Here is a 12,820-nt window from a genome sequence, read left to right as displayed (position 1 = left end):
TTACAAACCAAACAGGAGAAGGATTAAAAACAATTGGGGATGTTACTCATATGCCTGGATGTTGTTTCAGTCCTTAGTAGAGATGGTATGCTGGGGAGGATGACAACATTAAATAACAACAACAACAATGGCATCTTATTTTTCTTTGGGATGTGAGTGTTGCATGCATGATTCACACCCGGAAGTTCACAAGCGTTTGGCAGTCTAAGTTTTGAGTAAGTCTATGACTCGGGCGTTCCCACTGACGTTACGTCACATACACTGCGGAAGACGGAAATCCTGGCAAGTCCTTCGAATGGTCGGAAGTGGCTGGATGTTTAGCTTCTGGGGGTAAGGGTGCTGCGGAGGGACCTAACAATCGCCTTCCCAATCAGCATTGAGGAGCGGGGAGATGGAGGGAGCTCCCACTGCCGAAACCGCTTCAGACTTGCTGCCTTCGGCGCACGCGCACTTCAAGGAGCGACGGTATGAGACAGCGGAGGAGCTGTACAGCCGCTTTATTGATAACTGCGCATGCTCCGGCACCGGGTGAGTCCATGTATACAGTGAGGTGGGGGTGTGTGTGAAATGGTTGCGGATTAAACCAAGTGGCAGAAATAGGGGTGGTTTTTTTTTTAGTTTGTCAAAGGAAACCTCTTCTCCAGAGGGGAAAGCTGAGGCAATAAATAATATAATATAATAAATATAAATAAACAAAAATAGACAACAGATTATGAGAGAAGCAACACTTAGGTGGCAATCTGGGGCTGCAAAGTTTGGAACCTCTTTAATTGTCATAGCTCCCTCTTATGGGATCTTGGGATTTGTAGTTTCTTGTGGCACTATATCTATCTATCTATCTATATGATAAAACTACAAATCCCAGGATTCCATAGGATGGAGCCATGTCACTTAAAACGGTGTCAAACTCCATTATTATGAAACTGCATTGTGGCAGCAGCCTAAATCCAATGAAAAGAGAGAAGACTAAATGTCTCACAAAACTACAAATCCCAGGATACCATAGCATAGAGCCCTGGCAGCTAGAGCGGGGTCAAACTGCATTAATTCTGCAGTGTAGATACAGCCTGATTATTATTATGTGGGGGGGGGGGGGGGGCGAGATACAGGAGCTGAAAGCTCTACTCTGGACCCACAACAAACTCCAACTCCCAGAATCCCATAGCCTTGAGCCAAGACACTTAAAGCGGTGCCAAACCGAGTTATTTTTCCAATGTGGATGCAGCCAATGTTCCATGAAATGTCAGGAGTAGACTTTGGAAGCGTTACTTGTGAATTTTACATTGCCTATCCTCTGAGGCTGAGAGAGTGTGACTTGCTTAAGGTCACCCAGTGGGTTTCCATGGCTGAGCCGGGAATCGAACCCTGATCTCCAGAGTCGTAGACCAAACTTCAAATCACTACACCCCCAAATCCAACCTACACCGTATAATACAGTCTGTATAGGACACAGCTGGGCAATTGTGGCTCTCTAGAAAATGTTTTGTTACAATGCTTGATCCAAAACACACTGCAGAAATAATCCAGTTTGAGACCGCTTTGACTGCCTTGGTTCAGTGCTAGGAAATCCTGGGAATTGTAGTTTATTGTGGCACCAGGGCTCTCTGACAGAGAAGGCTAAATGTCCCTCACAAGACTACAATTCCCAGGATTCCCTAGCCTTCAACCAGGACAGTTAAAGCGTTCTCAAACTGGATTATTTCCGCAGTGTGTTTTGGACCACTGGTCAACCCTAGCAAGCCAACGCATGGTAAATGGGGTTGCCAGTGTGATAACAGGAAAAGGCTCCTTCGCCTTTCAGAGGGAATTTCAGCAGACGGTGCTTGTCAAGCAACCAGATAACAAGCACGATCTGCTGGAATCATCTATTCTGCACAGCCATTAAATGCTCAGGGGCACTCTCTGATTTTCACTGCCAGCCCTGAATTGGTCATGGATGGTGGGAGTTGCAGTTAAAACACAAAATATCTGGAGGGCCACAGCCATCCATTTATGGAGTGGTTGTTCTTTTGGCTGTTTTGTTTGTGACGTGTTAACCAAAGTATATAAACTGTCAAATGTCTAACAAGTGAAGCCTTCCTTGGCATGGAAAGCTGCTCAATTTCAGTATTGAAAGACTTATCTGGAACAGCATTTTGAAAAGAAAAGAAAAAGATGGCAGCTCTACACCAATGATTTATAAATGCATACAATTTAGAAAGTTTCCAGATCCAGGCTTCTTTCCCTTGAGTTGGGTGAGCATCGTCACATTTACAAATTAGGAGTGTAAATCTCTTTTGCTTAGGTTCTTTGAAAGCACTCAAAATCTGAACTTGATTAGAAGTTTTGTGAAAGCAGTGGTTTTACTTGTACATAACCTCCCTACGTTTTTACCTTGGAGAGTTCAAGGAATGGATTTTTACAGATCAGTTTGCTTTTTTAATGTCTTAATTAGGCAAAGCCATGTTTGAAGATAAGGTGTGTGGAGCATATTTAACTGTTTCTCCTTCTCTTTCTCTAGATCCTGCCATGCTCTGGCAACAGCACTTAACAACAGGGGACAGATAAAGTACTTGAGAGTCGACTTCTATGAAGCAATGGATGACTATACAGCAGCCATAAAAGCACAACCTGATTTTGAAGTCCCATATTATAACAGAGGATTAATATTGTATAGGCTAGGTATGGAAGTATTTGAATTGGATATTTAAATTATGGCTGTTGAAATTACAGTGGTCCCACCACATTTGCTGGGGTTAGGGGTGAAGGACCCGCATGAATCGAAAAAACTGCAAATAAAAAAATAATAACACTTTTCTAGGAATCTCCAGGTCTTCCAGTGCAACTCTATGGTCAACATTTTCCAGAAGCTGATCCTAGGATCATGTTGGAGGACCTACCAATGCCTAGAGAAGTGTTTTTCTCTAGGAACTTCTAGGTTCTCCAGCACAACTGTATGACAGCTTCTGGCAGAATTACACTGGAGGACCTACAGATTCCTAGAGAGAATGTATTAGTCAAAACTGCAAATAATCAGATCTGCAAAAGTCAAAACCACAAATGTGGAGGACCAACTGCACTCATTTAATAATGTTCAGACTGGGTTGTTTCTAATAGGGGCTTATAAAATTTCTCTCTACAAGAGAACCCTTTCTATATTGTCCACTGGAGAGAGTGTGTGTGTGTGTGTGTGTATATGCACATGCCTTCAAGTCACTTGTTGACTTATGGAGACCCATAGGTTTTCTTAGGGAAGGAATTCTCAGAGGTGGTTTGGCCAGTTCCTTCCTCTAAAACAGAGCCTGAAGCACCTGGGATTTGTTGACAGTCTCCTATTGAAATACTAACCAAGGCTGACTCCACTTAGCTTCCTAAATCAGATGGGATCTGGTGCCTTTAGGGTATTTAGGCCCTGATGTTAAACTCCTCTAAATAGTCTGCCAGGTTCTTGAGGGAGGTGCACAGTCAATAATCAGGCTTCTTTGTGAAGGGCACGTGCACTGTAGTACATCCTGATGTTCCCATCATTGTACATTTTAGGCATACAGTGATAGTATTGCAGAAGCCTCCTTTCTTTTGTTCTAAATTATCTTTAATTTTTTCTGCTTATGCAAAATCTAGTACATGACAGGTTATATACGTAACATATACTAGTCCACCAACCTCATTTTTCCTGCTTTAAATCTTCTAAGTATGGTAGCATACCATTCAGGTGTCCATGCCTGAAAGGTGGAGAACTTCCTAACTTCCTCTGTGAACTACCTAATCCCTTCCAGAATTGGATGAGGGAACAAATAGATAATGAAATTCATCAGTAGTTTTAGCTTTTGTTTGTGAGATTAACACTACAATGCTATATAAGTTTACTCAAAAGTAAGTCTTAGTCTCTTGAGTGGGGCTTACTCCCTACTAAATGAATATAAATTTACAGTTTGCAAGGGTATTGAAGTGGAATGTACTTAACGTCTTTTTATTGTCTTTTTTTTTTTTGAGACAGGATTCTTTGATGAAGCATTGAGGGATTTTAGGAAAGTTTTAGAGCTAAATCCCAACTTTCAAGATGCTGCTTTGAGTTTAAAGCAGACTATTCATGATAAAGAAGAAAAATTAAAAAGGAACTATTAAAAGTCTACTACCTCTGAAATATTTTATTATGGAGACTGGATTTTCTGGCAAAATGAAGAGACAACTTTCCCTTACCACATTTCTATCAGAAAACAGGACCTCAAACAAGATTTATTGAAATTTAACCTATTTTTAATGTAGAGTGCATAAAATTGTATTAACCCTCAGATTCTATTCACTGTTTTATATTAAATGTTTTAAATTGAGTGTAGCTAAACAAAACTAATAGTGAAACATTAGATTCAATAATGGTTGAGAATTGAACCCCAGTCTCCAGGGTTGTGGTTCAATGCTCAAGCCATTACACTGGCTCACACTCAGATGTTACTGAGTTACAATTTCTGTCATATCTGATCTTTGCTAGAACTGTGGCTGAGATAGTGATGCCTTTGCTTTCTGATGGTTCAATGTACACCAACTTACTTTCATGTAAAATTATTAAACATGTATAAAATGACCTGCAGGCTATGTGTGCAAGGTATATATGAAACGTGTAAGCTTATCGCACGGCACTTGGAAGGAATGGAACGGAATGGGGGGAAAACATGTATTACCGCATGGAAGAACACTGCCGATGCTGCCGGGAGTCCCCAAATTGTTCCCCAGTCGTTCCACAGCAGCTGATTTTGAAGAACAGTTCAAAATTGTCCTTCCAAATCAGCTGCCAGGGAACAGCTTGGGGATTTCCAGTGGCATCGGTGGTGCTATCCTGTGCGCTAACATATGTTTCCCCCCGTTCTGTTCCCCTTTGTCCAAGTGCAGTGCAATAAGCCTAATTACATGTTTAGATTTGAGTCCCATCTCCAAGAGATATCGTTATGTGTTTATATGCACAAAGAGATATTTCAAAATCAAACTAACTAACTAAATAACAACAATCCAAAACACCTCTGGTCCCAAGCATTTTGGATAAGGGAGATTCTCAACCTGTAATGTATAAAACTGACTAATAAGGAAAGGTGGTTTTTTTGGTGGCGGTTAAATAGTTCCCAACTGAAATAAATCCTCAGAGGCAGGCAGTTATCCAGATAAAGGATAGTCAGTGGGATGGCTTCAGACATGTAAGGCTGTCCAGCCATTAGATTACTGAATGCTTGAAAAAAAAAATCTGGCAATACCTATCACTGTTCTGGGGCTGAACCAGTAATTTTAGCAGCAGCTGTTAAAGACTGGCAACAATTCTTTGGCTGGGATTATTTCAGACATGAATAGGCTATAGGACTTTCCAAAGATTTCTTAACAGTAAAGCTGCAGGTGGTTTCATGCATTTCACACATGAGCAAATCTTTGTCAGTTGTTAGGTTGGAATATATCATGTCCTATATCATCTGCTCCCATTATATCACAATGAGGCTACTTTTGTCTAGTAATTTTATTATAGCTGTCTAGCCAGAGTGCTTCATTGCATTACACAAGGCTTTCCTTTATTTTGTGGGTTAGTTTGGCCCTCGTATAAACTTGGAGAGTGGAGGCTAAGGGATAAAACCAACTTGTCCTGCAAATTAGAGTTTTAACCTGACTGAAAAGGAAGTAAAGTAATATTGGTGTTGAAAGTAAGACCACAGATGGATTCTCACAAAACTCTTACCATGTTGTTTGGTACCAGTGACTGGATACCAAACAGTGCAATATTGCTTCTAGGAATAAGTAGGTTTCTTATGTGTTGAGAAAAGACATGGTTATTTTTACCCTCAGAGCAATCAAGGCATTATGCACTGATGTTCTCCTTTTGGCCTTCTGAGAACCTAGGCTGAAAGATGATGGCTTAACCAAAGGCTGAGTGGCCCTGGACAAGAATGGATTGTGCCAGGCTTTTCCCAGGATTTAGGTTACATGGTGCAACCATGGAAATTCTCCTAGTCCCAGTGTGAAGAAAAGCATCGCCTCCCCACATAAAATGTTCTGTTCCAAAAGCTTGTGTAATTGTGGAAATTTTCCAGTCTCAAAAAAGACAAAGTTGTGGTTTGCACTTCTTGTTTTTAATTTACATAGATCTGACATTATAAGAATCTAATGTGATGTGTACATTTAAAGTAGTCCAAGGCAATGCTGGGAATCTAGAGACCAACTGCAGCAAATAGAATTGTCTAGCTATATCTGAAAGAGAAAGGCAAGATTTAGTTTCCCTTGTTACACAGGTGAGTGCCTACTAGACTGACCACCTTCTTGCTCTTTTGCACAATTCTTTCCCACAATTCAAGTGATTAAGCATTAGGCACTATGAGCAGGTTGCTCTAGCTAATGAAGACTTCTCATGGAATAGATGTAGCTATTAAATTAATATTTTTAAAAAGTGCCTTCAGATCCAGGAAGAAGGCTCATATTTTGGTTACAACGTAAAAAAAACAACCTTATATATTAGAGGTAGTGCCAGATTCCTAGAAACCCTCTTTCCCTGATAAGCATACACTGGGGAAAGAAGTAGGTGACAGCAGAGTACTGAAAAGAGAAGAAATATGGTATAAGCTATAGTCATTGTCATCTTATATGTCCAAAGGCAGCCTGCAAAAATTAAGATGGCATCAGTCACTCAACAGAGTTCTTATTTTGAAAGTGGCCAGCAACATCAGATGAGACCTGTGAACTTCAACATTTTCTCCAATGGACTGGGTCTTTACTCTGACTGCACATTATAAAACTGCACTCACAATTTGTTTTGTGATTGAATATATATAGGCAGTTTTTGATCAGAGGCTAGTTTTTATGTTATCTGGAGTGAGAGGGAAAGACTATGTTCTTTTCAGAATTAAACCACCTTAGAGTTATTATCTGTTAAAGGAATGAAGTGCAGCCCTGATTGTAAGCTAAAATACCATTTTAGGTACTGTGCGCCCGGGTCATACACGGGCACGCTTTACGTGGACTTGAGCTTACGCGCTCAAGCCACGGGGCGCGCGCGGGGCGGAAGGTGTGGCATGTCCCATTCAATTGAATGGGTGCGTGCGCCTGTTGCGCCCTGTGCACCGCCGCACCGCCACACACGAGCCCCATTGTTTCCAATGGGGCTTGAGCATAGGCGGAATTTGCCTTACGCGGAGGGGTCCGGAACGGATCCCCTGCGTAAGGAGAGGGCGGATTGTATTTACTAAAGGGTCCTATAGCAAATCAAGCCAGAAGTATCCCTAGAAGTCAAGATGACTAGACTATCATACTTTGGACACATCATGAGAAGGCATGAATCATTGGAAAAGACAATAGTGGTAGGAAAAGTGGAAGGAAGTAGAAAGAGAGGAAGGCCACATGTTAAATGGATGGATTTTATTAAAGAGACCACGAATATGAGTTTGCAGAAGCTGAGCAGAGCAGTAAAGGACCGGGGCGGGTGTGTGTGTGTGTGCTGGAGATGTCTTATCCATAGGGTCACCATGGGTCAAAATTGATGTGAAGGCAGTTAACAACAACAAATTTATTTCAGCATACACAGCCATTCTTATACACTTGTTAATTAAGTTCTGAAACCTACCTAATTTTTTGTATGCCCAGCTGCTTAATTTATTCAGGATGAAGAATCAAGACTGGTCCAGCCACAACATAACCATGGCGAATAGGAAGAGTTTCAGAATGCTGATCTGAAGTATGACAAACAAAATTAGTCAAATATCCCTAGAATTAAGGGACAGACATTTACTAGCATGGTTAGTTGTAAATGTTGCAAATTATATTTACAGTGACTGATGGGATAAGGCAAACTATCTCACAGTATATTAAAATCTAACAATCAATGAATGGATGTCATGTCCCCAGTTTTCAGTGCAACACCTACCAAGGTTCCTTCTAGAAATGCATTCTTTACAGGGATTGTCATTAACAAGCACACAAGGAGAATTACTGACTGTAACTGTACAGTGGAAATATACCTGGAGAGGAGGTGGGGATGGAGAGAAGAGAAAACAGAAGGATCCTTTGTTAAGTTGCTGTAGAATACAACAAGCACAAGCCTGTCTAACATGTATCCCCAAATTGGTCATGTTGAATAAACCTTATTCTCATGAGGAAAGAAGAACTTTGCTGTATTGCTATTAATACGAAAAGTCAGACAGCTAATTCTGTTTAGCGCTGCAGGCTTAGATACATTTTTCTTTAAATGTTGGATGTAGTAACATACCACCTTCTGGCATTTCAAAAGGGCTGCTTCAAAGTAAAACATTTCCAACCAGTGCTTAGGGAAAGAAAGTTCTTTTCTCACTGTTGGCTAACCATGTATTGTGGATTGCCAGATGCTTGACAACCTTCTCTCGTAGTCTGAGGCAAAGAGACAGACAATCATACCAGGTTTATTGCATTATTGGTAGACTGTGTTTGACTTCATGAGTTTACAATTTGTCCAGTCTAGGTTTAGTATCTACATCACTCTGAACTTTAGAAAAAAAATCTCCCAAGTATTGCTAATAAGAACATATATTTTTGTTAGACATTTGCCACTATTTTGAAATCTGTTCTGCCTGTACTGGTACTTTTCACACTTCTTTTACCTGTGGCACTTCTGTGACTTTCACTGGACATCAGGCTTACACGGTTTGTACAACACAGAATGGAATCTATGTGACTTACCCCTGAAGTGTAATACTGTCCATCAAACAACTGATAGTTTTCAGATGAGGCATTTAGAGTGGGCCCTTGGTATTCACTGAGGTTTGGTTCCAAGACCTCTGTGGATACCAAAATCTGTGGATGCTCAAGATCCATTAAATACAATGGCATAGGGAAATGGTGGGTTGGTTGTTTTGTGCCTCCAAGTCATTTTTGACTTATGATATCCCTTCTATAGAATGGAAAAATCAAGCCCTGCTTTTTGAAATTCATATGTTTTTTAAAAATATTTTCAAGCAGTGGGTGGTTGGATCCGTGGATAAAGAATCCATGGATATGGAGGGTGGAATGTATTATGAAGATGCCCTGTCCCATAAAAAGGTAAAGGTAGTACTTTCACATGATTGTCTACTCGTAATCGACTGTAGGGCCCCATACACTGAATTTTAGGGCTGAAATAACATTGTCATTCTGTAAATCCTATATTCCTCCCCTTTCCCATTTTTAAATTAAAACAACCCCTTCCTCTTTTTTTAAAATAAATGAAGAAAAGAATAGGTGCATAATCCCTTCTGAGTGGTAATGCTGTGCTGTCTGTCAGAAAGTACCAGTTATCACCTAATTTATGAAAGTTTGAGAAAGTCAGAACACTTGATAGCCTTGGCTGAAGAGCGGGGTATAAATAATAATAATAATAATAATAATAATAATAATAATAATAATAATAATTGAAGCACCCCTCATGATTATGAACGCATTGCGTCAGATGTGGAGATTATACCACAAAACCACATTTTCCATTCCCAGCCCCTTACTTTGTTTATACCTCTCTTGGAAGAAGAATCAGCATCTGTATTCCCACTCTTTTAAAGTGATTAGGATATTTCACTCTGTCACTTTTAAACACTGGATAGAAGCTCACAAACCCATGGGTTTTGTCCTCACATCTGTTTGGGAGAGGAGAGAAGTGTCATTAGTCATTTACCACATTCACCTGATTAAAATGATTGCAGAAGGTTATGCAGTTCTGCTTGCCCATTTGCAATGAATTTCCACCGGGAAATACTGTCGAATTCTTCAGACTCGGTTAGCCAACAATTGTCTAAGTCCAGTTCAGCATCAGAAGCTTCATCTTTTAGTTGAACTTCAAGAAATATAGGCTCCCATAAGTATTTGACAGCTATTGAATGTGTTCCATACGTTTCTGTGAAAGAGTCATCTGTGTGGGAAAGTTGAAGATTAAAATTTGGGGGTTAGAGTATAAATTGGGGTGTGAATTACATGTGGGACATCCAAGTCCGAGGCATTATATAGGTCCAAAAGGACCAACAACTTGCCTACAGCGACTGGATGTCCCTTCATATTACATGATATACCTTACAAGGCTGCTACATTAGTTCTTTATGACCACTGACAAAGACATTCAGTCGAAACGCGTTTGGTCTCTGTTTTGTATTTCCCAACTGTAATGGGCACACTGTGTTATCCCTTTTAATTTGTTCTTTGTTGTGTACTTCCAAATTATATGGGCATACTGTGCTATCTCTTTTTATTCCATATTGAGAGGCACAGAGGAATTTATCTGCCAGTGCACTGGTATTTTGTGTGCTTGACCTTTTTATGGGATTTGCAGTTCCCAAGCCTAGTACTGATTGGCAATATTAGCCTTGTGTCTGTTAGGGCGTGGCTCACAGGCCAGAACAAGCCTTTTTGTGCTTAGGATAGCTTTGTCATTTTTTTCATCATCTTTTTAGCATTTCATTGCAACATATTGTTTTAATAAAATTGCTGTGTACTTACCATTTTTATCCCCCCCTAAACTTTTTGTCCACTCACGTGTAAATCACATGGCCTTCCATATATTACTAAACTTCAACTCTCAGTATTCCTCACCATTAATTATGCTGGCTGGGGCTATTGGGAGTAGCAGTTCAACAACAGCCAGAGGGCTATATGATTCCCTCTACACCTCTGGCATAAAAGGTTAATATCAAGCTTTTGTTTTAGAGTCACTTATCCTCCTTTAGGAGAATCTTACCTTTGAACACATTTGCAATTACATTTGGAGTTTGTCTTGCTCTTCTAAAGCCTATAGAAGAAGAAAGCACCTCAGACTTTTTTTTTAAACCAAAAATAGAAAAGATGCAACATTATACTTGCAATCATTTGCGCTTGCCAAATTTGCCTACCTGCCGTGTTTGATCTTGTAATAATTGGACCATAGCCAGAAGGTTGAGATATTTCAGATGAAGAGCCAAAGATAATGGCTGTTTGTGCTACTGTCTCTTTGAGTGGGTAGTAGCACAGTATAGTTAGCCTGGAATGGAAGGATACTTTTAGTTTGTAAGTGATTCCATGGATGAAAACAGTACAGATCTAATGACTCCTACCTGTATTCTGGGTCTCTTGTGATGGTTGGTGGTCCCTGTACTGGAAGAGTCTCTTTTTCAAAGGATATTTCATTTTCATAAATAAGACGGTTGTCTTCAAACTGTATTGAGGAAAACAGTTTCAAACATACTTGAAGACAAGATGCTTTCCATCTTTCCTTCTCCACATCTGCCTTGTCAAATTACTTACCTTCACCAAAGTTCCACAAGTAGATACGTGAAACTGGAAGAAGGCTCGTTCTTTGGTAAACTCTTTTGGCTTACAAGTGCTGTCCTTCAGTCTTGTTTTGCCCATGTCAATAGATGGAACTGTCTTCATAAGAGCAGATACAGTTACTGTCCCATTAGGATAGCATACTAGAAGAGGAAGAAGATGACAATAAATTAGAACACAAGATCTGTCCCATATGTAAATGCTTTGTACATATGCAGATGTCCTAAACAGGGCATAGAATAAAGCTCACCTACAAATTCTGGGAAGTAAAAACTGCATGTAATGGAGAAGATATCCACAGTCTCCATAGTGATGGTCTTTTTCAGGGTAAGATCAAATCTTGCTTGGATTCTTTCAAATGAAACTTCCTTTAAAACCACAAGAGGCACATGTGTGTTAGACTTAACTTCTCATTTAAAAATTTCTTGGCACTAGCAAAACATTAGGCATCTGATTCCTTGTTTTAAAATGGTCTAGCGGGTTACTTCACATGCCCAGTACTATAAAATAAACACCGTGGACACTTTTGATGCTTAGCAAAAGTCTTCTTTTACTAGGTTTGCTATTTACAATTTGCATTAATATTTGTAAAAATCCACTAAAGATGACTAGGAGATATAGCCAGTAATATATAGAAAGTCACAGATCGAAAACATTACTACATACGCCTTTTAAACTACAATTACACCAGGCTTTTGGCACTGGCTTTGACAATACTCATCACACTGGCTTTGGCAATACTCATCACACAATGATGCCTCCCAACCTGTCCCTTTTCATTGACTGGGGGAACGTGTCAATGACCTGGCAAGCATACAAGTCCCCAGGTACGAAACATCACTCCTAAGGCAGTTGCACAATTGCCAGTCATGTAGTGTCACTGTCCTCTCCTTCTGTTCTCCCTCAGTATTCGCAAGCATCCTGTTTGCCTTTATTTTCTTTTTTAAAACTTCAATTATGCTAGCAGAGCCCCAGAATTGTGTGAAAAATGTAAACAAACAAACAAAAACTGTAGATATGCTTGGTAGGACATAAGACAAGGAAGTGGGGGTTAAGGAGAATCAGGAAGAGAGTGCAATGGGGGCAACAGCAAATGAGAGGACATGCAGTCATGACTGCCTTGAAAATACTTCCATTTTATTTTTACTATTGTGGCTGCAGTGGGAATAGGGCTCCTATGGTAAAGTCCATAGTGAAATGTGGGAAAAAGCAAACAGTGTGGCATCAGAGCCTTGCCTAACAGTTCCACTGATTCTAGGTATCAAGACAGTTATCTGTAATCCTTTGACCCAAAGCCTACCACATTCAAACCCTATAGTTTATACATGCCACTACTCTGACATAAAGTTAGTGAATTCAAGGATATAGTCGTGCTAGTCTGGATCAATATGCAAAGGATCTTGTAGCACCTTTGTAACTAAAGAAATTGCATCTGATAGTAGATTTAGGTATATGAAAGATGACGGTATTAACTTCTTTCTCTCAGTCTCAAAAGTGCTAAAAGATCCCTTTGCAAACTGACATTAGTGAGCTATACTCATTAATATCAACAAGTCAATATGTTACAGTTAGGGGCAGCATG

General features: G+C 40.0%; 1 protein-coding gene and 1 pseudogene across 2 annotated transcripts in view; one reads left to right on the top strand and one right to left on the bottom strand.

The window, feature by feature from the left end:
- The first annotated feature begins 171 nt into the window (after positions 1 to 171).
- Positions 172 to 4,635, top strand: TTC32 (tetratricopeptide repeat domain 32). Its single transcript, XM_089477947.1, has 3 exons — positions 172 to 528; positions 2,501 to 2,661; positions 3,977 to 4,635. Exons 1-3 carry the CDS (start codon positions 392 to 394, stop codon positions 4,102 to 4,104), a joined length of 426 nt encoding a protein of 141 aa, XP_089334073.1. The 5' UTR covers positions 172 to 391; the 3' UTR covers positions 4,105 to 4,635.
- A 1,556-nt stretch (positions 4,636 to 6,191) lies between these two features.
- The window catches only part of LOC149305220 (uncharacterized), a 28,517-nt pseudogene continuing 21,888 nt past the window's right edge, over positions 6,192 to 12,820 (bottom strand). Inside the window, exons 14-23 of the transcript XR_016271789.1 lie at positions 11,489 to 11,606; positions 11,215 to 11,381; positions 11,025 to 11,125; positions 10,824 to 10,951; positions 10,673 to 10,723; positions 9,670 to 9,853; positions 9,461 to 9,581; positions 7,868 to 7,961; positions 7,568 to 7,673; positions 6,192 to 6,201 (exon numbers count right to left, since the gene is read on the bottom strand). The product of XR_016271789.1 is annotated as an uncharacterized LOC149305220 (transcript). The remainder of the gene's footprint in view (positions 6,202 to 7,567; positions 7,674 to 7,867; positions 7,962 to 9,460; positions 9,582 to 9,669; positions 9,854 to 10,672; positions 10,724 to 10,823; positions 10,952 to 11,024; positions 11,126 to 11,214; positions 11,382 to 11,488; positions 11,607 to 12,820) is intronic.

This window comes from Sceloporus occidentalis, unplaced genomic scaffold (assembly GCF_023333645.1).
Source record: "Sceloporus occidentalis isolate IW3139 unplaced genomic scaffold, rSceOcc1.0.p SCAF_12, whole genome shotgun sequence".
Lineage (NCBI taxonomy): Eukaryota > Metazoa > Chordata > Lepidosauria > Squamata > Phrynosomatidae > Sceloporus > Sceloporus occidentalis.
The sequence above is the reverse complement of the archived record's forward strand: the minus strand, read 5'-3'. Positions and strand labels throughout refer to the sequence as shown.